Source organism: Notolepis coatsorum (genome assembly GCF_963971535.1).
Source record: "Notolepis coatsorum genome assembly, chromosome: 8".
Taxonomy (NCBI): Eukaryota; Metazoa; Chordata; class Actinopteri; order Aulopiformes; family Paralepididae; genus Notolepis; species Notolepis coatsorum.
This window is the reverse complement of record NC_140172.1, coordinates 102,846,724-102,872,703: the sequence shown is the minus strand read 5'-3', so window position 1 is coordinate 102,872,703 and position 25,980 is coordinate 102,846,724. Positions and strand designations below refer to the sequence as shown.

The 25,980-nt window shown below is 43.1% G+C and overlaps 1 protein-coding gene across 1 annotated transcript in view; it reads left to right on the top strand.

Moving 5' to 3' along the window:
• The window catches only part of klf5l (Kruppel like factor 5 like), a 54,529-nt gene that overhangs the window by 22,731 nt on the left and 5,818 nt on the right, over positions 1-25,980 (top strand). Inside the window, exons 2-3 of the mRNA XM_084319914.1 lie at positions 10,274-11,216; positions 11,618-11,677. Of these exons, the coding sequence (XP_084176040.1) occupies positions 10,274-11,216; positions 11,618-11,677 (1,003 nt within the window). The remainder of the gene's footprint in view (positions 1-10,273; positions 11,217-11,617; positions 11,678-25,980) is intronic.

Sequence of the window (25,980 nt, the reverse complement as noted above, 5' to 3'; positions counted from 1 at the left end):
ACACGCACACACACACAAAGAGCTGGCCTCGCAGCTATGAAGTGCCATAAAAGCGATAGCCCTCGAGGGCTTCTTGTGTATGAAAACATATCAGTAGGTTGCTAGGAGGGCGGGGCAGAGATTGGGAAACCAACAACGCACAATATACCCAGTGTGTTGACATAGCTGGCACTCAGCATAGCACTGCAGAATAAAAGCGCTGAAATGCCCCGTCTCCACCCCATTGTGCCCTGACTGTTGAGCTGGAGAGAGGGCCAATAAATCATCAGCTCGTTGGGTCATTTGTACCAAAAGACCAGTATTGGCCGAGACCAGGTTTAGGAAGTCCTGTATATTCAGAGGTTTTGATTTGGCGCGGGGGGTGGGATTTCCATAATGTTTTGGTCACTACAGTGCATGGTGAAAGTTATGTATCATCATCACGTGTGTGCAGTGCACGTGTGTTGGACCTCTAATATTTGAATCCTAGATGTAGGATGTAGATGTGATTTCATCTGCGGATTCAAATAATGTATTTACCGTGTGTTTGTGTGTGTGTGTGTGTGTGTGTGTGTGTGTGTGTGTGTGTGTGTGTGTGTGTGTGTGTGTGTGTGTGTGTGTGTGTGTGTGTGTGTGTGTGTGTGTGTGTGTGTGTGTGTGTGTGTGTGTGTGTGTGTGTGTGAAATCATATTCTTGGTAACACTTTACCGTAAAGGGCACAAATAATGAGTAAAGGTCCAATATTTTTGTCCTTTTCAACAAGTTTATAGGTCTTTGAGGGCTGGGCGATATGGCCTAAATATGATATCACGATATTTTCTGACCTTTCGGCGATACACGATACGCATCACGATGTTTTTCTTTTTTTCCCCAAACAATTCATTATGAGGCTTACCAAGACAGTATTTGAGTTTGCAAGCTAACATTAAAGACAAAATAAAATACCCATGCATTTAGCATTTTTATATTATATATTAGATTTAGATTATTGGATTATTAGATTATATATTGCATATATTTAGCAATGAGATATTATATGATTTAGATATGAAATATGATGAATTGAAAATGGGGGACCCTGATGTAAACAAGACGAAAGTCTTTCTCTGGTCTGCATCCTCCAGTCCACTGTTGACTGTTGTTGTATTGAGCTGTACTGTATTGTACCTATTAGGGCTGGGCGATATGGCCTAAATATGATATCACGATATTTTCTGACCTTTCGGCGATACACGATACACATCACGATGTTTTTCTTTTTTACCCCAAACAATTCATTATGAGGCTTACCAATTGAGTTTGCAAGCTAACATTAAAGACAAAATAAAATACCCATGCATTTAGCATTTTTATATTAGATTTAGATTAGATTATATATTGCATATGAGATATTATATGATTTAGATATGAAATATGATGAATTGAAAATGGGGGACCCTGATGTAAACAAGACTAAAGTCTTTCTCTGGTCTGCATCCCCTTAACAATTGTATGTATTGAGCTGTACTGTACCCATTCTGCAATATGTTAAAGTTTTAAATCAATCAATCAATAAATAGCATTTTAGCATTTTTATGAAACTACTGTATATATGTATGTCTCTAAATGTTTTGATGAATTGAAAATGGAGGACCCTTATGTAAAAAAGCCGAAAGTCTTTTTCTGGTCTTCATCCTCCTGTACTGTATTGTACCCATTCTGCAACCTTTTAATACAGTTTTCATTCATTCATTCTGACGGAAACATAATCATTTTGATTGACAGTCGAGTCTGCCAATGACGTCACACCGCTTGCACCCGCCCTGCTGTTCTTAGCACCAATCGGCAAGCGTTTGACTTCCTGAATGTCCCGTGTGCTAAACATCAACAAAGCTACTAACGTTAGCTCCCCGCGGCCGTCGAGTAGGAGACCAGTGCTTGACTAAATGAGGCATAATGATTTTACTACAACGAATGTTATAATAAAAGCCTTTCCATACATCTGTCTGATTGAAAACTTTATTAACAGACCGCGGAATGGGCATATCTCAGCACAGGCTGAGATATGAACGAGTAACGTGTGGACAGATTGACGCGACACAATCCTCTTGGGCAAAACATCACGATATCCACGATACGTTGAAAAAGTGTATCGTTAATGAACTGTACCCGATATTTATATAATATCATCATATCGCCCAGCCCTAGTACCTATGCTGCAATCTGTTAATAACGTTTATATTCATTCAGTCGGCAAACAGAATCATTTTGATTGACAGTCGCGTCTGCCAATTACGTCACATCGCTTGCACCCGCCCTGCTGTTCTTAGCACCAATCGGCAAGCGTCATTCGGCAAGCGTCATTTTTTACTTCCGCCATTGGAGAGCTCAATGAAAACAACAATGGCAGCGGTAGCTCGCCGCGGCCGACGTTTAGCTTTGAGCTCTGCAGAATGACTAAACGACTGGAGGCATAATGATTTTACTGCAACGGATGTTATAATAAAAGCCTTTCCATACATCTGTCTGAATGAAAACGTTATTAACAGACCGCAGAATGGGCACAACGGAGATATGAACGGCTAATGCTTGCTATATCTAGGTCGACCTCGGTCGTTGCTATGTAAATACGCTGATGTTATTGAAAGTGTAACTATATAACGTCAATGCCACAAAACGAATGCCTTTGTTATCATAAGTAGTAACTTTTGATGCAGTAGTGTGTGTGGGGCGGCGCTGTTCAAAAGTGTCAACGTGTGGACCAGATTGACGCAACACAAGCCTCTTGGGCAAAACATCACGATATCCACGATACGTTTAAAAAGTGTATCGTTAATGAACTGTACCCGATATTTATATAATATCGTCATATCGCCCAGCCCTACTTTGAGGTCCCATAAACATGTCTTTGAAGTTTTTTTCTGAAATGTCAGATTATGCATTCTAGCAGCCTCTATTACCCCTCTGTTTCAGTCCTGTTCTCAACAGGCTGTTTCTATGCCTGTAAAAGGTGAGCTGCTTTTATCGTACAAATACGATAATTATCGCACATCTAACAATGGTTCCAAGAGCCTGTACCGTCAAACGAAATACAGATCAAATATGACTTGCACGCACATAGACACGTTATTACCTATGTTGATTGTGGCTGCAATTCTGAATGGCTTGTTTCAATAGGGAGGGTTCTTTTCACAGCTGAACTGTAGAAACGGCACTATGTACATATTTCACAATTTCTCAGTGTTGAGACAAATACCTCATTGTGTAAAAACAATGCAAAACACAGGAAAAGGCCAGTTTTAATAGTGGCTCTTTAAGTACCTCGGGTACTAAGAAGAACTGTTTGTTAGCAAAGTGTAGGAACAAATATATATTATAAAATGGGGATTTAAGGGTCAATAAGAATAGTTCTGTATTGGACATGTCATTGGAGAGTGAAGTAGAAGCCACTCTGGAAGGATTTCCCTGCAACTGATTAACTGGTTAATCAGCAGTTAATTTTTTTACATGGTAAAAAATAAAGAATGAAGCCAAATGAAATTGTTCTGCAGCATTTCTTTAGTTTAGTATACTTTATATATAGTTTCTGTTCAGTTTCCCGGTCAGAAGGGCATTCTATTCTAACCTCAATACCTCAAAATGAGATTAGAAGCCACATATAAAGTTCAGTTTCACAATTACCATCTTGGTTTCTTTTCTGAAGTGGTTCTCATTTCTCTCTTTCTCTCTCTCTCCTCTCTCTCTCTCTCTCTCTCTCTCTCTCTCTCTCTCTCTCTCTCTCTCTCTCTCTCTATCTCTCTGTTTTTTGTTTGTGTGTGTGTGTCTCTCTCTCCCCCCCTCTCTCTTAACTCATTCTGCGCCATCGCTTAAGTGCGCGAGATTTGCGAGTGCTTAAAATATATCTTAAATTATAGCTATGGGTCTAATACACCCGTCGATTATCAGTGAGTTGCTTCCAGTCAACATGCACAAAACGGATTGTTTTTCCTTCGGTACATTTCCGTTTTATACCGTTTTGAATATGAGTATAGTTTTGGTGATTCTTAGTAATTCCAGGAAAAGACGCGATAATAGCCCTTTAGTGGAATACACTAAACACGTTGTCATTTTTCGCCTGATTATCGAATCTTCCTGAAATCAACGCTAGATCATCATTATTATCCTTCCTCGTGCAAGAATGAAAAGAGCCCTGGACCGCGGGGCTCCCCCCCCCCCCCTCCTGCCACCAACGGCACACAGCCACACACACACAGAGACAGCTTCGATCGGGGTAGAAAGACATATCAGATCAACGCAAGCTTTTATATATAGTGTTATGGTATCTGATAGAAATAATCCAATTATCTGATCGCCATTCCAAATACTGGTCGCGGAGGTCCATCCCACATTACCGAGCGTTACACACTGACGGGCGGGCGGGGTTACTGTTCCATGCCATCGTTGTATAGGCCTACCTCGCCTGAGCACCTAAACCCCGCCCGCACGGCTCGGATCGTCCCAGAAAAGAAACTACACCATTTATAAAGGAGTGCAATACCAGCTGGAAGGCGTAGGTGGCGGTATTTGCCCTTTTGCGAGCTCAGACCCATTCCCAATGATAACAGCAGGCTGGATGGATGAAAATTTATGGATATCGCTAATAAAAGAAATAACGATTAAAACCCGACTATACTCGTGATTGGCGCTGAACGGTCGGCAAGTTAACTCGACTATCATCGGGTCTGCCGTTGAATGAGTTAATCTTAACTCTATATGTGTGTGTCTCTCTCTCATCCCTCTCTTTCTCTAACTACCTGTGTGTGTGTGTGCGTGCGTGCGTCTGTCTGTCTGTCTGTGTGTGTGTGTGTGTGTGTGTGTGTGCGCGCGCATGTCTCTCTCTTTCTCTCTCTAACTCTGTCTCTCTTTCTCTCTCCAACTCTATCTGTGTGTGTGTGTGTGTGTGTGTGTGTGTGTGTGTGTGTGTGTGTGTGTGTGTGTGTGTGTGTGTGTGTGTGTGTGTGTGTGTGTGTGTGTGTGTGTGTGTGTGTGTGTGTGTGTGTGTGTGTGTGTGTGTGTGTATGTGTGTATGTGTGTGTGTGTGTGTGTGTGTGTGTGTGTGTGTGTGTGTGTCTCTCTCTCTCTCTTTGTGTCATGTGATGTGATCTGAATGTTGGTGTTCTCTATAGATCAGATTCTTGGCCTGTTCTATTTTTACCTGACAGTGTTTATGTTTCTGTCAGTGTTTCTCATGCCCTCACCTCTGTTTTGCTTTCGCTGTTTTTTTCTTCCTTATATCACACTACCACATCACCTGCCACACCCACTGCATTTACCTGTGTGTGTGTGTGTGCGTGTGCATGTGCGTGTGCGTGTGTGTGTGTGTGTGTGTGTGTGTGTGTGTGTGTGTGTGTGTGTGTGTGTGTGTGTGTGTGTTTCATGTGAGCATGCATGGAGTGATACACACGTGTGGGCAATACATCTAATTTTATATTAAATTGTGATTTTTGTCGTCCAACAATTATGAAAAGAAGATAATCGACTTTTAACCAGTTCAAGCCTTTGAGCCAGGTCATGTTTTTGTTTTTCAATTTAATTATATTTAAAGTTCAAGTAAATCCAACGTTTTTTTATTCAATAAATGTATGACGTTTCCAAAGTCAACGAGTAATCATGTTAAATAATTGTGATCTCAATATTGACCAAAGATAATCGTGATTATGATTTTTGCCATGATCAGGCAGCCCTAGTATGTATGTGTGTGTGTGTGTGTGTGTGTGCATCCATGGGGAAGAATCTCAAGCTGTAAGTGGTATGTTTTTGTACTGTATGTTAAAGAAAAGTGGTCTACATCCGAAAGCCATGACTGATGCAGTAAACAGAAAATAAATGTTCATCCAATCAGGAGAGAGAACTCCACACAGCGAAAATGGTCTGACAAAAATAAGAAAAAAAAACTTGTTTTAAGAAAATGTGTCAGGAAATACCAGAACACCAGAAAATATATTTTACAAGATACAAGATACAAGAGTTTTATTTGTCACGGCATACAGGTATACAGTGAAATGCGGGGGGTCTCGCCCGCAACGATGTGCAATAGTACAAGTAATAATAATAAGAGTCCAACCAATAGAGCGACATAGTGCAAAAAACAAGTAAACAAAGTAGGCATATCGGTATCATCTGTACATGAGCTATTTACAGAGCATGGTTTGGTAGGACATGCTAGGTCCTGTGGCAGTGCAATACACTGTTAGCTACGGATGAGGCACTGGGTCTTTATGTACACTGCTATACAATGCTATATTATACAATCTCAAGCTATACTATTCTTAAAGTGACCTTTCCTTCTGTAAAGTGTCCATAAGTGTGAGCGTGTGCAGCATGAGTGTGTGTGTGCTCATGTTAAAGTGGCTGCTAGTGTGTGAGCGTGTACAGTGTGTGTGTTGTGTGTGTGCTCATGTGTGCTTGTGCGTGGAGAGTTCAGTGTTCAAGGCTCTGATGGCCTGGGGGAAGAAGCTGAGCCGAAGTCACTCTGTCCTAGTAGCTGGTGCTCGCAGGCGTTTGCCTGACCGCAGCAGCGTGAACAGGCTGTTGTTGGGGTGGTGAGGGTCTTTCATTATCCTGCAGGCTCTGGATTTGCACCTCTTGTTGTATAGGACCTGCAGGGTTGGTAGTGCAATACCCGTGGTACGCTCAGCTGAGCGCACCACTCTCTGTAGGGCCTTCTTGTCCTGTTCCTTTTCTGTTTAGTGCAGAGCTGAGGGACTTGGAGACCGATGTCACTGACCAAACACTCTATATCGGCGATGGCTGTCAGAATTTAGAGCTATTTAACACTTTAACACTGTATATAGTGAATATCATGAATAACGTACTCAGTCAAGTTCAACTGAGTCTGGTTAATACGATTTATTAGCCAGATAGATCAATACAAGATAGTTAGATACATGGTTGAGACGGCTTTCGCCCAGGTGGGTCAAATGGGGGGGGGGGACACAGGATAGGGGACACATGGGGGGAGGGGAGGGGGTGAGCTCTGATATCCACCACAACACTAACCCCATTTTAACAAGAGAATACCACTTACAGCACCTTTTAAGGACTGTTGGAGTTCATTCCATGAGCAAAGGGCGTGTGTGTGTATGTGTGTGTGTGTGCGTGTGTGTGTGTGTGTGTGTGTGTGTGTTTGTGTGTGTGTGTGTGTGTGTGTGCGCGTGTGTGTGTGGGTGGGCTGTCTGCACGAATGGCCCTGTGTAATGTAATGCTCTGTGCACCTCTAAAGAAATGTTTGTCTGCGTTTTAGTCTGTGACAATCACACACACACACAGAAGCCTCTGCTGTCACACACCAATTGATCACGATAAGAAGACATCAGCCCTCCTGCTCAGACACACAGAAATACCTACTATTTGTTTTCTTTCAACAGGTTCCCATCCTTCCGTGCCAAGATGAATTGACAACGAGATTTGTTTCTTTTTCTGTACAAGTCAGAAATGTAGAAAGTCCACCACACACACACACACACACACACACACACACACACACACACACACACACACACACACACACACATACACACATACACACACACACACACACACATACACACATACACACACACACATATTTTAGGCTACATCATGTACTTTACCTATTTAGCAGAGCTCTTATCCAGAGCAACTCACATTTGATTGATTTGATTAGATTTATTTGTATTTCTGTGTCACACAGCAATGTGTCCAGCCCACATGGGCTCATAAGATGCTACATTAGAGCTGCTCGAGTATGGCAAAACTTAGAACTAGGCAAGTTTGGTCTGTCCCCTCTTAATTGATTAATTGGTTGGTTTGGTCTCAGTCGACCAAGACTCTGTGGGTCAATTAGACAGACATCTAAGTATGCACAGAACATCTCTAGTAAGCGTGATATTGACAAAAGTCTTTCTGCAATGGTGCATTGTGGGAAACACCATTTAAAAAAAATGTGTCGATTGAATCAACAAATCGATTAGTCAAATGATTATTAGGGCAAAATAGGGCCCTATTTTGTAGAAGTGCTATATGAATTCAGAGATGGCTTATTTCAACCTGGTATCAGACAGATATCCCATCCCATACCACATCGGTATCGGTGCATCCCTGATTCCCTGGTGCTGGCTCTTTATAAATGTGGCGGTGAGCTCCACTGGCAAGCAGGAATGTGAAGAATGAAGGAGGTAAAGGATGAAGGGGGGGGGGGGTTGGTACCACCAGCACCTCATCCTCCTCATTCCTTGCTTGCTTTCTTTCTTTCTTCTCCATCCTGCCACCACAGGTTGATGTGTGAGGGACTGAGCCATGTCACAGTGACCCTTATCATCTCCAGCCCATTAATCTCAGATAACATAATTACAGTGGTTAAACAAATGCCCCTACCAATGTCCATGTTAAATAAATAAATAACGTGCAGTGGTAGTTCACTGTGGTGGTGGTGATGATGGTGATGATGATGATGATGGCAATCCCCGCTGTGTGCTGTCGAAAGTGATTCAAGTTTGGTTTCCTTTAAGTTTTGGTTTTGTACAGATTTCTATTTATTTTTCTATTATAAGGAGCCTGAAATAGATTTGGTCAGGGACTACAGGAACCACTACAGACCACTGCTGGTCTGTTTTAAAAAAAAATCAAAAAGTCACGTAAAACTCTGTCGCATGCTGTCAGTCCTGACGTGTGTTATGTAGAGTGAAATAAATCACCATGTAAAACAGCCCAGTAGAGGGATGGCAGTGTCTCAACACGGGCCACATATTACAATCACCGATTGAGCCTTTAAATAGTTCTCCTTTCCCCCACTGGGAACTCCTCATTTTCACTGTAGATACTATTTAAGCATTACATCACGCGACGGAGTGTGTTATACGAAATAGATCACGCCTAGGGGTGGTTGTTAGATTAGGCGTGATATAATTCGTATAACACACGACTTCAAGTGGTGTAATGCGTTTATACAATGACCGAATTCACCCAACCTTATTGCTATACAATAAACACACAGTAATTGAAGCATAATGGAGATTTATTCCCAAAACCATCCACAGAAAAAGTAGGTAAATTTTTTTTTTAAAGTTGCCTCCGTGTCTAGAAGCAGAGGGAGGCTACAAAGCATGCCATCTAACAACAAACTTCATATAAATCCCGCGATTTATTATTGTTTTGACAATGGGTCATGACAAACCAATTACATAATCCAGCATAATGTGTAAACAACTAACATATTCCAGTTGACTGTATTTTTTAATTATTCGTTACGAATATATCCATACTTCTATTGTGTCCGGGACATCCAGTGAAATCGCTTCATGTGACAGTGTCCTTTTGAAGCATAGGGAGGTGCTACAAAGCATGCCATCTAACAACAAACTTCATATATGCACAAGTTTACAGACTTTCGGAGCATGTATATTATTCAATGAGACTGCCAGCCAGCTTTTGCGTGACGGAGAAATACAATTTCAATTGTGACGAGAGAAGATCATCTCCCGATTCAGATACAATTGAACACACACCGTTCCAAAGATATGAATGTTTTGCGGCACATTTTCACCCAGCAATGGATTTAGGTGCGTCTCATCTCTCCTCTCTCATGTTGTCTGACAGAGAGCACTCAGCCAGTGGCCACTCCCCTCAGACGCAAAGTTCTGTAGTTTTTCACACAGCGAGGAAAATAATACAGTCGGGCAATCTAACAAGAATTAACGTATTTACAAGTGTGTCAGTGTAATGGTGAAGCTTTGAGCAGGATAAACATAATATTATGTTACAGTATATAGAAATACCGTTTTACTTTTGTGCAGTAACTGAAGCTGCCACACCCCCCCTTCCAACGTACCTGATTGTTATGCATTTTACTCTGCCAATTGGCAACCCAATAAAAACCGGGTCGCGACCCTAAGTTTGGGAAACGCAAGATCCAAGTCTGACAAAAAAATTAAATATCGACAGCCATTTTTATTTATATTTTTTATTAGATTTTTATTTTGTTTCACAATGGGTCATGACAAACCAATTACATAATCCAACATATGTGTAACGAACTAACATATTCCAGTTGACTGTATCTTTTTTGGAGGATTCGTTCAAACGCTATTCATACTTCCATTTGTCTATCTATGGCGGACTCATTCAGAAAAAGTTATTCGGTTGTGGGAGGGATCTGGGGTCACGTGGAGTGTGTTAGACGAAATAACAACGGCTAACTTGACTGTTTCAGCCAATCAGAATCAAGATATTTGCATGCCATTGTATAAAGAGATATATATACCAATATTGATCCCTCTGCTACTGTTCTCTCCTTCAGACCCACATGGAGATGGAGACGTATCTCCCACAGATCAGCATCCCACTCCTGTGCCCCCCGTCCTCCTCCTCCCACTGTTGCTCCTCCGAGCTCGGGGACAAGAAGTACCGGAGGGAGAGCGCCTCGGTGGTGGACGAGTACTTCTCAGAGGAGAAGCCCATGGCGCCGTACAGCCTCAACATCAACGTCATCCTGCCCAGCACCACCCACCTGCGCACGGGCCTGTACCGGCCCAACACCAAGGCCCTGTCGGCCCACCACCAGATCAAGACAGAGCCCGGGCTGAGTGTGCCCTGCTCCGTCCACGCCGCCTCCACCCAGGCCCTGCCGGACTTCACCTCTGTGTTCAGCATGCCCCCCGCGGTCAACAACCCCTTCGTCAAGCCGGAGATGAGTGCCAGCGGCGTGGTCGGCGCGGCCCCCCAGCAGCATCATCTAGACACAGAGCTTCACATCGGTCCGCCGCCTCCCCAGCCCCAGGTCTACCACATGCCCCTAACAGGCAGCAGCGCTGACCTCACAATGACCCTCTCCCACAGTAGCCAATCCGGGTCCACGGCGGCCACCGGCAACAGGACCATGCTGAACCTCGGCAGCGTCACCTTGACGACGGCGAACGGTAACTACGTGATCCCCGAGCCGCACCAGCATCATTTCTACCAGCCCTGTCCGGTCGGAGCCGCCCCTCAGCACCAGCCGCACAGCCTGCCTCCCTCCCCTCCCAACTCCCAGCCGGGAAGCCCCGACACGCATTCCGACCTGCTGAGCGTGGCGACGCTACCCCCTCCCTACCAGCAGCGCGTGGGTTCGCTGAAGGTACCAGGGATGTCCCATCACGCCATGCTGATGACACACGGCCAGGGCGTCCTGACGGGACCCAGGTACAACAGGCGGAACAACCCGGAGCTGGAGAAGAGGAGGATCCACTACTGTGACTTCACAGGTCAGTGCTCTTCATCAGGGTTGGAATTATACTGATACTGCAGGACGCCAGAGCAAGATATCTACGTATTCTGCAGAGGCTGCCATCTGAGAACAGGACAGTTTGCCAACGTTCACTCCAAACGCACTATGAACTGATAAATATAACTATAATTGAATATTATATTAAATACTCTAATAATGAACCAATAATGAAGTATTGTTGTAAAATAGATCTCCCACGTGTTTGTGGAATTGAAAACACTGATATAATCAGGAACTACAGGAAAAGACAGGCTTTGTAAAGTACAGTCAGTACTCGTACATACTGTACTCACTGCACCGTCTAAGAGAATGGGTTTTGGTTGTTAATACCAGTACTGGCTTCTATACTGATGATGCTTCTCTGTGATTTGCTTACAGGGTGCTCCAAGGTTTACACAAAGAGCTCCCACTTGAAAGCACACCAAAGGACGCATACAGGTAAGAAGTGGGGCCTCTCCTTACGTTGAGAAAAATGGAAATACATGCACAGAGACAAAGAGAAAGCACTGAGGGGAAAAGAGAAGCCTGAGGGGGATGGGTCGGCAATTAATAGGGCGACATGAGAGAGAATGCACCCGAAGAACAACAACAATAAATTGATTGATTGAAAATTTTATTAACAGATTGCAGAATGGGTACAATACAGTACGGCTCAATACTAACAACTGCTAAGAGGATGCAGACCAGAGAAAGACTTTCGTCTTGTTTACATAAGGGTCCTCCATTTTCAATTCATCAAGACATTTATGACAATACAAGACATACAAATATACAGTGTTTAACACATTAACTGCCACGCAGTTTGCCCCTCTCATACCACTCTCTGCCACCACTCTAAGCCTATGGAGATGTTCACCTTCTTTGCAGGGCTATAACTTTTTAAATTGTATTGCTAAATTGACATTACTATGGCCCATTCAACATCGATTATCTATCGTTCAGGATGTAAACGTTATTCTTTTTCATTCATAGATTCATACGAAAATACCGTCTAGAATATAAATATGTTTTTATCGTTTTCTGCAGTAATTCCTAGAACGTGAGTTATAGGCATAAACGCATATATAGATTATCAACTGCCGTTTGTTGCCGATACACGCTATATAAAAAATGTCAACTGTACATGATCCTAAACGTTATGACTCATCATGCGTGGATGAACGGGGGGGGGGGGTCTTTTATAATTCCGTGATCATCAGTAAATGCTTTATGTAGTATGGGTGATATATTGATCAAAGCAGTTTGCATTAATAATAATAAACAATCACGCTGAAAGTAACATTACTGTCCTCTTACCGTTCGCCGATGAGACTGGAGGAAAAAGATCCCACTTATTTGACGGCGATCGACTAGATCCATTTCCGGTTTGTATGCCTAAATAAACCCCCAAATCATATTGATTATTGAGTTATGGCAGCGATCCATATACACGGATGTGTGTCTAGATTCCCGCAACAATATGTGCCTGCCGGACGCATTTCCCAGACGCATTTCCGGTTGTAACTCGCCCGATCATCCACCAGGCGGCGGTATTGAAGCGTTGTACGGTTGTGCCGAGTCCCATTGTCTCAGCCGAGGCTGGGTGAGGGAATTATGAATACCATGGCGAAAAAATTTAATATGATCTCAATAACGTTGTACGCCGTGGAATGGCGGAATTCGCATGACCTTGAAACCCGTCGTAAGCCGTTTTTGGCGGTGGATGTGTTAAGAAAAAGAGATCATAAAAAATATATATACATCCGAAGGGGAATAAACTGTACATTGGAGGGGGTTGGGTGGGGGGGTTTTGGACATTTACCGTGGCCAGTTTCTAATTGCAGCCACCCGTAGGTGCTCTTTGTGGAACTCCCTCTGGTGTTGTGGTCGTGGACTTCAATGACAATACTTGTCTCCCCAATCAAGCTATTAGCAATTTGTATAATTTGCTGGCATTTTACCAGCTTCAATACACATCAGTTAAAGGAACAAAGTCCTCTGGGCGTTTCGGCGCCTCACCACACTTATAGGCGCATGCTGTGTGTTAATAGCAACGTCTTCGGTTCAAATCCAGTCTGAGACCCTTTTGTTGTCATGTCATCCCCCTTCTCCCTCCTCGTTATTTCCTGTCAGCCACTGTCCTGTGTAATGAAACACAACACCCCACACACACACACACACACACACACACACACACACACGCACACACACACACACACACACACACACAAAAGAAAAGTTTATATAAAAATATATATATATTTTCAACAAATTGCATAGCTACGGGAATAAAGCCAACACAGGCGTTTTTATAGATGCCATTTAAAATACATTCGCTTAACTAAGAGTTTTTCCCACCATGCTCAGACACGCCTTGTCAGGCTTCCCTGCAGAAAACAGAGAGAGAGAGAGAGAGAGAGAGAGAGAGAGAGAGAGAGAGAGAGAGAGAGAGAGAGAGAGAGAGAGAGAGAGAGAGAGAGAGAGAGAGAGAGAGAGAGGGAACCCATGCAATCATGGTGATGGCCAAACCAGTTCCTCCTGCTTCTCACTGCTTTACCAGACTAGAGGAAGGAGGAGGAGGATGGAGGGGGAGGTAGAAGAGAGAGGGAGGGGGAGGAGGGGAGGATGAGAGGAGAAAAGAGGAGTTTCGATGCGCTCACTCGCGCCTGTAAGTTGAGACCTGTTGATCCCCAAAGGTCTCAGACTTTGGATTATGGAGAGATTTAGCCATTCCAAAACAAAGCCCAGAGCTCCCAAGTAAAAATAGAATGAGGGTTGGAAAATATTTCATAAATAGAGTAAATCTATGTAGGAAGATACTCTGCAAATACCCCCCCATCTTATTAATCTGTAAGAATTTTAAGCTTATATTAAGTCTTCAAATCTCATTTTCAAGAAACACGTTTAAAAGAAATCTGCCAATGTGGGCGTGAGGATTTCACTAGTTTGAAATTAGATTAAAACGCAAAATTGTTTCAAGACACCATCTAAACACATCCCTCGTCAAATCACATCCTGCTTTGGCACAGTCCATCTGTAGATTGACCTGAGACCGTTACAGTGTTCATTAACGTCTGTAATGTCTTCTTGTTGGTAAACCAGGTAGTGTCCAAAAAACGAGATCCAGGGTATAATGAATTAAATTATAGGTTTAATTGAAGAATCTGAAATAACAGGATTCTCACACTGATGTCTATAACCTGGCACTTCACCAAACATTTGTACCATGCCTAGGCCTTCTCTACCTCCCCATTGCCACCTGAGACCTAAAAGTCCCCACCCCCCACCCTCAATGTGCACTACCAAACGTTGGATGCTAGGCGGGGAGGTAGATGACTACAGAGGTACAAAAAACAAATGTAAATAAATAATAGATACACTAAGAACACACCAACAACAGAATGGCTCAAAAACAAGGTGCCGGACATGAGGAACTGTTTCCCAGATCGCGCATGTTTTCACGCTGCATGGCCACCGGTCTCACAGGCTTTTTTGTGTGCTGCAAATGCCCAGGTCTTCTCCTTTGTCAATATTTTCTTTTCGGATCCGGCCTATTGTGCGGTAGGTTAGGTGAATGCCTGTTGTCTCACCCCCCCCCCATCAGGACGGCCACTCTTCGTCGCTCTGGGCTTTTGTTCCCTCATCCTCACATGGCATTTAGCCCCTTGACCTGACAAACCTGTCCTTAGACCGGCTCACTCCTATGTTTTTATAGTCCCTCTTTGTGTATGCTTGTGTGTGTGTGTGTGTGTGTGTGTGTGTGTGTGTGTGTGTGTGTGTGTGTGTGTGTGTGTGTGTGTGTGTGTGTGTGTGTGTGTGTGTGTGTGTGTGTGTGTGTGTGTGTGTGTGTGTGTGTGTGTGTGTGTGTGTGTGTGTGTGTGTGTGTGTGTGTGTGTGTGTGTGTGTCAGTGTGTGTGTGTGTGTGTGTGTGTGTGTGTGTGTGTGTGTGTGTCTGTGTGTGTGTGTCTGCGTGTGTATCTGCACTTGGGTGTTATTTTTCAGTCAAGCTCTAGAAAATTAAGTAATTGATTTGTCGGCGATGGAATGCTGTGACTAATATGACTAATACGTGATTAATGCAGCAGCGACAAGTCAGAGTTAGGTCAACAATGTTAATGTGCATGGAACTGCATATTTATTAGCTTCTGAAATGATGACGTGTAACTTCGTGGAAGCGTGTATCTCGCTGTCAGCCTTGAGGGGATGGCGAAACGGTAAGAGTGGGTAGGGAGAGGCACGGCACGTTCTGGGTGCGTGTCGTACAGTGTGCTCTCAAACCCGCAGATCCCATGGATGCGTGTCGTACAGTGTGCTCTCAAACCCGCAGATCCCATGGATTGATTTACAGTCGCTCATACATTTAGGTATGGCTGGGGGGGTATACGGAATATGAAGGTGCACTGTCATGGATCCGTATGGATTTTTATTATACCGTCATCCACGATCTATACACATTGTGAAACAAATATATATATATGTGCATAATGTATATTTTTAAGTTCTTTCAAAAAAATCATTGCCGTCTTAGTGTTATTGGGGGAGGGGTGGGGGGGGGGGATCATGCTAATTATGAGCACATCTCTGGTAAACATTTGATTTTTCGCATTCAAGCTGTCATGGCAATATGTAAAAAATAATCACAGCCATGAAACCAGAGGTAGAGACACAAACATAGTTCCTTTTAGATTTGAACGTATTTCGTACGGCCAGCAGACCTTCCTTTACTCAGCTGCAGTTCTGTGGAACAGCCTGCCCAGCAGCATTAAACAGGCCCCCGGGTTAACTGGCTTCAAAAAGTATGTACCAACATGGCTATCGGCATAGGAAAGAGAGGGTAGCATATTTATTATTCTTTTATCTTCAACTGTATATGCATATTGTAACTTAATGTTTTATTATGTTGATGTATGTCCTGTTTCTTAATACCAGGGACCATGATGGAAATAAGTGCTTGCATTTTATCATGTTTTTATCCCTTGGATGAGGTCTCTAATCCACAATAAAATCAATCAATCAATCAATCAATCAATCAATCAATCAATCAATCAATCAATCAATCAATGGTGATCGATCAGTGTCAGCCACTCCTCCAATGCTTTTTCTATCTGTAGTCATCGACAACTCTCCAGCCTTAGGAGACGCTGCAGCATTAGCATACCAGCCTTGACCATGACTGTTACAGCCAGTTGAACCTCTGCACAGTGAAGGGTGTGTGTGTCTGTGTGTGTGTGTGTGTGTGTGTGTGTGTGTGTGTGTGTGTGTGTGTGTGTGTGTGTGTGTGTGTGTGTGTGTGTGTGTGTGTGTGTGTGTGTGTGTGTGTAGGTGTGTGTGTGTGTGTGTGTGTGTGTGTGTGTGTGTGTACAGCGCTATCGGCCTGATTAGCGTCCCCCCAGCCCTCTTCACAAACACCAACTATACTGATAAAGCGGATAGGCTCACAAAAGATGTCCCGCCAACCTGAGAGGTTTTATTGGCCCTCCTTGTAGAGGCTGTAAGTGTTTGCTTTCTGACTCAGTAAAGCCATGTAGTAGATATGGTTATAAAACAAAAAAGCTGTTACGAAATAGACCATTTCTTAGCAGGAGTTAGTAGCTAAACGAATGAGATCCTTGAAACAAGTTCAAGTTGGATTGGAACTAGTGAACGTCTCTCACCTCATTCACAGGTTTTTTTTTCACTTCCCCCGGAAATAAGATTTTAAGATTCAATAGCTAAAAGAAATGAAGAAATACTTTTAGAATTAGATTTTCTTTATTTGCCAAGTAAATGATTGCATATATCAGGAATTTGCCCTCTGCATTTCAACCCACCCTACAGTAACTATTTAGGAGCAGTGGGCGTCGAACATACTTGTCATGATGAGCATGTTGTGCAGGGGCTGACGAGTGAAGATGATCATTAAAACACAAAGCAGTGGCAGGGCAGAGAAGCCGGGATGAGGGCCTGTCCCTGCATGCGTCTGTGAACCTGTCTCGCTGAGTAAACATACTATATTATCTTCTTTTCAGACCACGCTGCATGTCGCTGTTTATCAAAGCCTTTGTCACTGAAGTGATTTATGGACCATCTGCCTATTTCGTGAATGAAAGGGTTGTTAACCGGAGCAGGTGCTGCAATCTTGTTATTCGGGCCTAAATTCAATTCCATTTAGGTTTGATTTCACATGTGAGATTTGAACTGAATATTCTTAACGTCACAATGGCTGGCTACTGGATATACCTCTGAGATTACAGAAGAAGTACAGGGGGATAGACAGGGCGATAGAGTTTTGGATAGAGTGACAGAGGGATGGACAGAGTGACAGAGGGATGGACAGAGTGATAGAGGGATGGACAGAGTGACAGAGGGATGGACAGAGTGATAGAGGGATGGACAGAGTGATAGAGGGATGGACAGAGTGAGAGAGGGATGGACAGAGCGATAGAGGGTTGGACAGGTGGATAAATGAACAGAGTGATAGAGGGATGGATAGAGCAACAAAGGGATGGATAGAGTGACAGAGCAACAGAGGGATGGATAGAGTGACAGAGGGATGGACAGAGTGATAGAGGGATGGACAGAGCGATAAATGAACTGAGCGATAGAGGGATGGACAGATGGAGAAATTAACAGAGAGATAGAGGGATGGACAGAGTGATAGAGGGATGGACAGAGCGATAAATGAACAGAGTGATAGAGGGATTTACAGAGCGATAAATTAACTGAGCGACAGAGGGATGGACAGATGGAGAAATTAACAGAGATAGAGAGATGGACAGGTGGATGGAGAGGGGGTTCCCGTGGTACAGAGAGGGAAACCACTTGCACCTGACCTTTCGTGAGCTTGTTTAGGGATAAACCCAGGAGGGGTGTTTGTTCTGTTTGTCTGAGTGTGCAGCACTATCTCACTGGCCTGTTTGCTAACGCTGAGGGATAATAGCTTCAGGGAGGCGGCGATGCTTTTGACCCTGACAGCAACAGCCGAATAGACCAGAAATCAAACACACCTGCTTGTTGGAGTGCCCTCCTGAAAAGAGCTTGGACGCATATTAAAGGGTCACTTCACCAAAAGACAACGCTGATTTATTTTGCATATAATCTCACACACACTTCCAAAAACTCTAAAACAGTTTTGCACAGATTAATTTTGTTTTACAGTTACAGAGAGTAAATGTGTTTGAATATGGCCACCGGTGATGTCATTGGGGATGTTGACTCGTTATGTTGTGTTAATTACAGCACCATGAAATGATATAGATGAAAAAATAGCAATACCTTGTCTTATTGAGACTGCTACCTTATCATTTCATTGAGCTGTAATTGACACAATGATTCAATGTCCCCAATAACATCACTGGTGACTATATTCAAGCTCATTTACTCTCAATAACTGTCAAACTAAATTCATGTGTTAAACTGTTCAAAGTCTTTGTATGTGCAGCCATGTGTTTCCCCTGTCACCTATTGCCCCTAATGTCCCTTTGAGTCCCCTCCCTCACTAATAGCTGTCAATTAGTGATTGATAGTCAATAGCTAACTATCTAATCACCACTAATGGGGCCCACCACCCTGCATGGCAAGTTTCAAGTTTCTTGTCATACAAAAATACAGAATACTTTTATATGAAATGCTTTTTCCTGTTTTGCTCCTGAGAGTGTGCTAGATAAAAATAGATAAGTATAAAATAGAAAGTCAAAAGTACGTAGACAAGTGTAAACAAAAGTGTTCAATATACATATATACAATATACAATACAGAGTAGAAAAAAATTAGTAACTGAGTTACAATACAATATACAGTACAATGCACAAATGGGATGAGGTACAACTTAGGGTAAGGTGCAATGAGGTATGAGTTGTAGTGCAAATCTCTTTACCAATAAATATAAAGTGTCTAAAGTGGGTGCTACAGTGAGTTGTTTATTTAAAGTGAGTGTGGATGTGTGTGCTGTTAGTGTATTTGGTGGTTTGTTACATAGTGTTATTGTCGTTGAGCATCCTGATGGCCTGGGGATAGAAGCTCCTTCTGAGTCTCTCTGTGCTTGCCATGAGACTCCGGTATCGCTTGCCTGATCGCAGCAGTTCAAAGAGGCAGTTGTTTGGGTGGCTAGAGTCTTTGATTATTCTCTTAGCCTTACCCCTGCAAAGATCAGGCCCACCACTACTGTGTCGTCAGCAAATTTGATGATTGTGTTCCGCTGTGCCACACAGTCGTGTGTGTACAGCGAGTAGAGGAGGGGACTCAGAACACAGCCCTGGGGGGCCTTATGTTGAGGGTGATGGATGAGGAGGTGCAGTTGCCTGCTCTCACCACCTGGGGTCTACCCATCAGGAAGTCCAAGACCCACTGGCAGAGGTCATTGTTCAAGCCCAGGTCCCTGAGCTTGGCTATGAGTTTGGAGGGGACTATGGTATTAAGATAAGATATTCCTTTATTAATCCCCTTGGGGAAATTCGTGACACACACATACAGCTCAACGTCTCATTAATGATATTAACAACAACACAATCATTACATTTTTACAGTAACAATGGCACAGCATAAATTCAACAGACATGTACATTTGTTGACACATGTTGACACATTGAATGCTGAGCTATAGTCGATGAATAGCATTCTCACATAGTTCCCCTGCCTCTTGTCCAGGTGTGATGCTGCTGTGTGCAGCACATGGGCGATGGCGTCCTCCGTGGACCTGCTGGGGCGATATGCAAATTGCAGGGGGTCCAGGTTGATGGGGAGGGAGGAACAGATGTAGCCCTTCACAAGCTTCTCAAAGCACTTCATGGCTATGGAGGTGAGAGCTACAGGGCGGTAGTCGTTGAGGGAAGCGGGCGTGGATTTTTTGGGTACAGGGATAATGGTGGACTTCTTCAGACAGGTGGGGATGACAGCCTGTTCTAAGGACAGGTTAAAGGGCAATGACTGCTAGATGAGCATGGTGACATTGCGTTAGCTTGGAATTATGAGGTTCTGTCTACACCCAAGAGTCTAGTTTTGATATATTGATCTTTAAACTTTTTACATCCTGTACAGTGTGTAGAGTAACACTAATATAAATGTTTTAATTGACACATTATATTAACCTAAATGTGGGATTGAACCAGGAGGAGCTCTTAGAGGAATACGGCAACAAGAAGATAGATACCTATTTCCTCTCTGTACTTTCAGTAGGAAGCTATCCGGTTGCAAGCTAACCTAGTTTAGCACAAATTAATGGAAGCGGATATGGACCATGGCCTTGCTAATGGCCAAAAACACCTCTTCCGGGGGTTTAAGCTAGGCTAGTGGTCCGTATCCACTTCCATTCATTTGTGCTAAGCTAGGCTAGCTTGCAGCCGGATAGCTTCTTACTGAACGCACAGAGAGGAAATTGGTATCTATCTTCTTGTCTGACTCTGGAGAAGAAACATGAAACATGAAACATGATGTGCTTATAATTTGGCGGGTCAAAAAAAAAAAAAAAAAAAGTTTCAGGAAACCTTGGACCGGCTCGGGAGGTAGAGCAGTCATCTGGTAATCTGGAGGTTCCCAATTTGATTTGAAATTTGAATTTGAAATGTCTTTGAGCAAGACACCTAACCCATAATTGCTCGCGATGAGCAGGTTGGCACCTTGCATGGTCGCGCCTACGCCATCTGTGTGTGAATGTGTGAATGAATGGGTAAAATATGAGGAACAAATTGTAAAGCACTTTGGATAAAAGTGCTATATAAATGCACCATTTACCATTTTATTTTATTGTTTGGTGTCTCCCTTAACCCCTTTCCTGTGCCTTTGTTCTGTCGATCACGGAACATTAATTTCCTCGTTGATTATGCTTCTACTTCCCCGTGAAATTCCAGCGAAACATAGAGACCTTTTTCCTCATGTTGATGATTAACATTACCTCACTGTTGTTTGGCAATAATAATACCACTCTGTGTCGCGGGGAAATGTCAATGTTTGGTCTGTGGGGCAGGAGTAGAGTAGAGTAAAGTTGCTTTCGATAGCTGTGTTGACCAGCCCCACCCTCCGAGTAGTACAGCTAGGGCTGAGAAGGAATCTATAAAACTGTTCCTTGTAGCAGTATTATGAAGATTTTAGGATAAGATTTGGATGAAAATATACCCTTTTGAATGAAAGCACCATGACAATTGTGTTACAAATAAATTTCAAAAACATCAAAAAGACGTCAAATCACAATGGGTCTCATTCCCGAATATTTTCCAACGAGTTCTCTTGGAAGACTTATCTTGGAACCGACTGAGACAGAATCTACGACAAGTTCACTCTGAGTCCCCAACACGTGGGGAAGATGTCTTAAGTGGCTCAAACTATCACAGCTGAGATACCGCGATGAGGAATGTCACCGCTCTGAAACATGAACGCGCGTCCCCCGTCCAGGTAATTTGCATACAAAACAACGCCTCCAGAGCTCCTTATAAGGCAGGCTCTGTGCCGTGTGCAAATGAAATTGAGAAAAGTCGAGGGTTTAGACACACCTGCAACTAATGATGCAGCCGTGTGAAAATGGTGGCGGAAGCGCTTTGCGACCGATCAAAATGAGATTAGATTAATGTATTGTCATCATTATACAGAATACAGGCTACTACTCGTGACCACCTGCCGCAGCGCGCGCACCCCCCCCCCCCCCCGCGTGAATATTAAAAGCAACCAACTTGTGTTCAGCTTTTCTCTGATTGGCCACGACCCCACGCCGCTAGCCCGCCCCCTTTTGCCGCGAGCACAAGCGCAGGAACCTTCAAGTTCCCTGGTGCAAAATAAATCTGGTAGTTGGTTTATGACGTTAATTAATAATAAACACTGTTAGGACTCTTAATAATAAACACTGTTAGGACTATCTGACTCTTAATAATAAACACTGTTAGGACTATCTGACTCTTACTAATAAACACTGTTAGGACTATCGATTCACGCGTCACTACTGTAACTAGAAACTCTGCTGGGTGTCACTGTATCAGTGTGGAACTGTACGCTGTAACGTTATATGTTATTTCGCCCGTGGAGGCTGCTGAAGCGCCAGCGGGGCGACGCAGTGGTTTGTCCCCGGCTTCCCTGCGCCGCCCGCGGCTTGACTCTGTCCAGCTCCAGCAGCAGCAGCGGCCGTGCTCCGTTGTAGAAGTCCTTCAATGACAGCGCTCTCATATTTTGCGAATGCATAAACTATATCTTAAATTATGGCTATGTGTCTAATATGGCTGTCGCTTATCAATGACTTCGCGACAGCTATATTAGACACTCACTGTACATCAGTGTGGAACTGTACGCTGTAACGTTATATGTTATTTCGCCCGTGGAGGCTGCTGAAGCGCCAGCGGGGCGACGCGGTGGTTTTTTCCCCGGCTTCCGTGCGCCGCCCGCGGCTTGACTCGGTCCAGCTCCAGCAGCAGCAGCGGCCGTGCTCCGTTGTAGAAGTCCTTCAATGACAGCGCTCTCATATTTTGCGAATGCATAAACTATATCTTAAATTATGGCTATGTGTCTAATATGGCTGTCGCTTATCAATGACTTCGCGACAGCCATATTAGACACATCGCCATAATTTAAGATATAGTTTATGCATTCGCAAATATGAGAGCTCTGTCATTGAAGTGGGTGGTGGCAGCGTTACTAACAGTAGCGATTTTGATTGTTTTGTCATGACCAAACATAATCCCAACATAGATAGGAGGTGTACTGTATGTCAAATGTCGGTCATGTGGTGGAAGAGTTTAGTACAGTCACACAACAGAACACCAGTGTTTCTAGTAGATATGTTTATTGATATAAATAAACACCTCTGTCTGAACTGGTTCTGCCGCGTCTCTCAGCGGATAAGGGCGTGTGCTAGGGCGGTCACGTGGCCGTGTGGCCAATCAGAGAAACGCTGAACGAAAAGCTGAACACAAGTTGGTTGCCTTTAATATTCACGCCCCCCCCCACACACACACACACACACACACACACGCTCGCAGTACTGTATAGTCTACGTGCGTAATGAATGAACGCAGTAGGCTTATATTATTTGAATGACTTGTTTTATTAGGAGATCGCAGATACAGTCCACCAGTCCGCTGCCCTTAATATGTGTACTGTACTTACTGTATAGGGCAGAGCATATAGTATCTACTAAATCCTAATGAAACAAGTAATTAGAATAATATAAGCCAACTGTTCATTCATTAGACACGTAAGCTATACTGGCGCACACAAGACTTATGGAATATTAATGCTGTCTATTTCCACGCGATTAGCTTTAGTTCTTATTTATTTATTTATCCACTGTCATTTGCAGTGTTGGTGTAGTAGGCTACATAGTGTATTTCAATATCTGTTTTATTGATTAATGATATATTTGAAGGAATGCAAGTTATAGCTATATCAAACAAATGTCTGTCCCATTAATCATGGGATATATTGCTTGTTGGCTCTAACCTGCATTCTTTCAAATGTATAATTAATCAATAAAACAGATATGTAACAAATAAGAAATACAAATTCCACAGAAGGCATTAAATAATTATTATTTTCAATCATTTCACAATAATTGCATAATTGTGTTTGAATATCTGAGTAATTAAAGTAATTATACATTTGTCCAAAATAGCTGGTTCAGATATGGTTAATCCAGCTGCCCTGTGATCAGATGAATCCATATTATAAATATTTCCGACATCCGCGTAATTTCTTATCGTACAAATATTGTCATATTTATTTTAATTATGATTAAGTAATTAATTCCAAGGAGGCCTGTAGGGTTGACATGAAGGAATCACTATGATTCCTCCCAAATAAAGCCATTACGAACGGAGAACACAGTCTGTCAAGTTAATAAAATGTTCAATCAGTCAATCAATCATAAGTGTGCTCTTCAGCACTCTTAAATTTTGCTCTCAGCCACGGCCGAATCCAATCTCAGGGAAATTTGCCGAATCTCGCTACCAGCCCTATTATGTCTTAAATCTGCAGAAATTTGCCTGAGAGCAAATTTCTTGTCGTAAATCCGTTCGTGAATGAGACCCAATGTCATTTGGACCAGAAAAGAACAAATACTGTCAAAAAGAACACAAAATATGGCGACTGGGTAGCGCAGTGGACTAAGCACTCGCCTACCACCGCAGAGACTCTGGGATCGAATCCAGCTGTCAGCAGTACCTCCGGCTTGGTCAGTCGTCCCTACTAACACAATTGGCGGGTTAGTGGGTGGGAAGCCAGTAGGGTATGGGTCCTGGTCGTTGTAAACTGCGACTCCTACTGGTCAGACTCCTGCCTGTTCAGCAGGGAGGGGATCTGGGGGAAATAGCGCCACCCTCCGCACACGTTACGTTCCCCCAGTGAAACTCCTCGCTGTCGGGTGAAAAGAAGCGGCTGGCGACTCCACATGTATCGGAGGAGGCATGTGGTAGTTCTACACCCTCCCCAGGCCGACAGTGGGGCAATGCACGCAACGACCAGGAAGGGAATTGGCGTAACGACTAAATTGGGATGGGTGAAAAATACAGAAAGCCCAAAAATAAATAGAATATTTTTTTCTTTTTTTAGAACGCACAATATTGAGACATCATATTTTTACCATAGCACCAACCCTAAGTACAACCATGGGTGAACTGGTGCAGTGTTGACTGAACTCAGCAGAGCAGAAAGCAAGTAGAGAGTAGGGGTGGGAATCACCAGTTTCATCATGATACGATACGATATCGATTCTTTGGACAACGATACGATATTTGCCGATATCACAAAGTCTCTCACGATACAATACGATACGATTAGATTCAGGTGCCTGCGATCGATATGAGATGATATCATATGCCCATTTAACACAATCAGTAACATTTAGATCAACAAAAAAAATGTAATGAAAATATCATTTGACATTTGTATTTTTGAGCTCTTCCAGACATTTAAAGGAAAATCAATCTATTGTTTTTAATACAAATAGACCTCCTGTTCACTGTAAAGTGCCACGTTTTTATATATTGAGCTTTAAACTTTAAGCTACATTTTTTGGAACTCAAAACTCACAACCTCCCTCTCCCAAACCGTTCCTACAACAATTTGTTGATGTTGCATGATCATGTATAGGCCTACATTTATTATGTATTATATTGTTTATGTTTAAATAACATTTAAACATCAAACTCCTCTGACCTCATCTGGTCTTTCCAAAGACGCGCGCACACACACACAGAAAGGGAGAATGCTATGCTGTAACGTCTACACACACGGAGCTACTGCTGTTGTTCTTGGGCGGATATGAGACTCGCCACAGGAGTTTCAAAATAAGAGTATCGATATGAATCGATCTTATTACATCGCATCGATCCGATTCGATTGTTGATAATTACATCGATGTATCGATCTGGATCGATGTATCGTCCCACCCCTAGTAGAGAGTAGTAGTAGTGTGTATTGAGCCGTACTGTATTGTACCCATTCTGTAATCTGTTAAATAAAGTTTTCATTCATTCATTCATTCATTCAGAGAGTTTTCCCTCTTTGATTTAAACCAGGATCTGATAGGCATAATGTAGGTAATGTACTGTAGGACAGACACACACATGGCCTACGGTATGCTTGCACACACACACCGATAGCGCCGTACTCTACACACACACACACACAGTCACGTTTTCATGCAATGTGGGGACATTCCATTGACTTACATCCATTCCCTATCAACCCCTTACCCTTAACTATAACAACTGCAACCATAACCATAACTCTAATATAGCTCCTGGCCCTTGTGGGGTCTGACCAATGTCCCCATGAGGATTAAAATACATTGCTGTTATCCTTCTTTC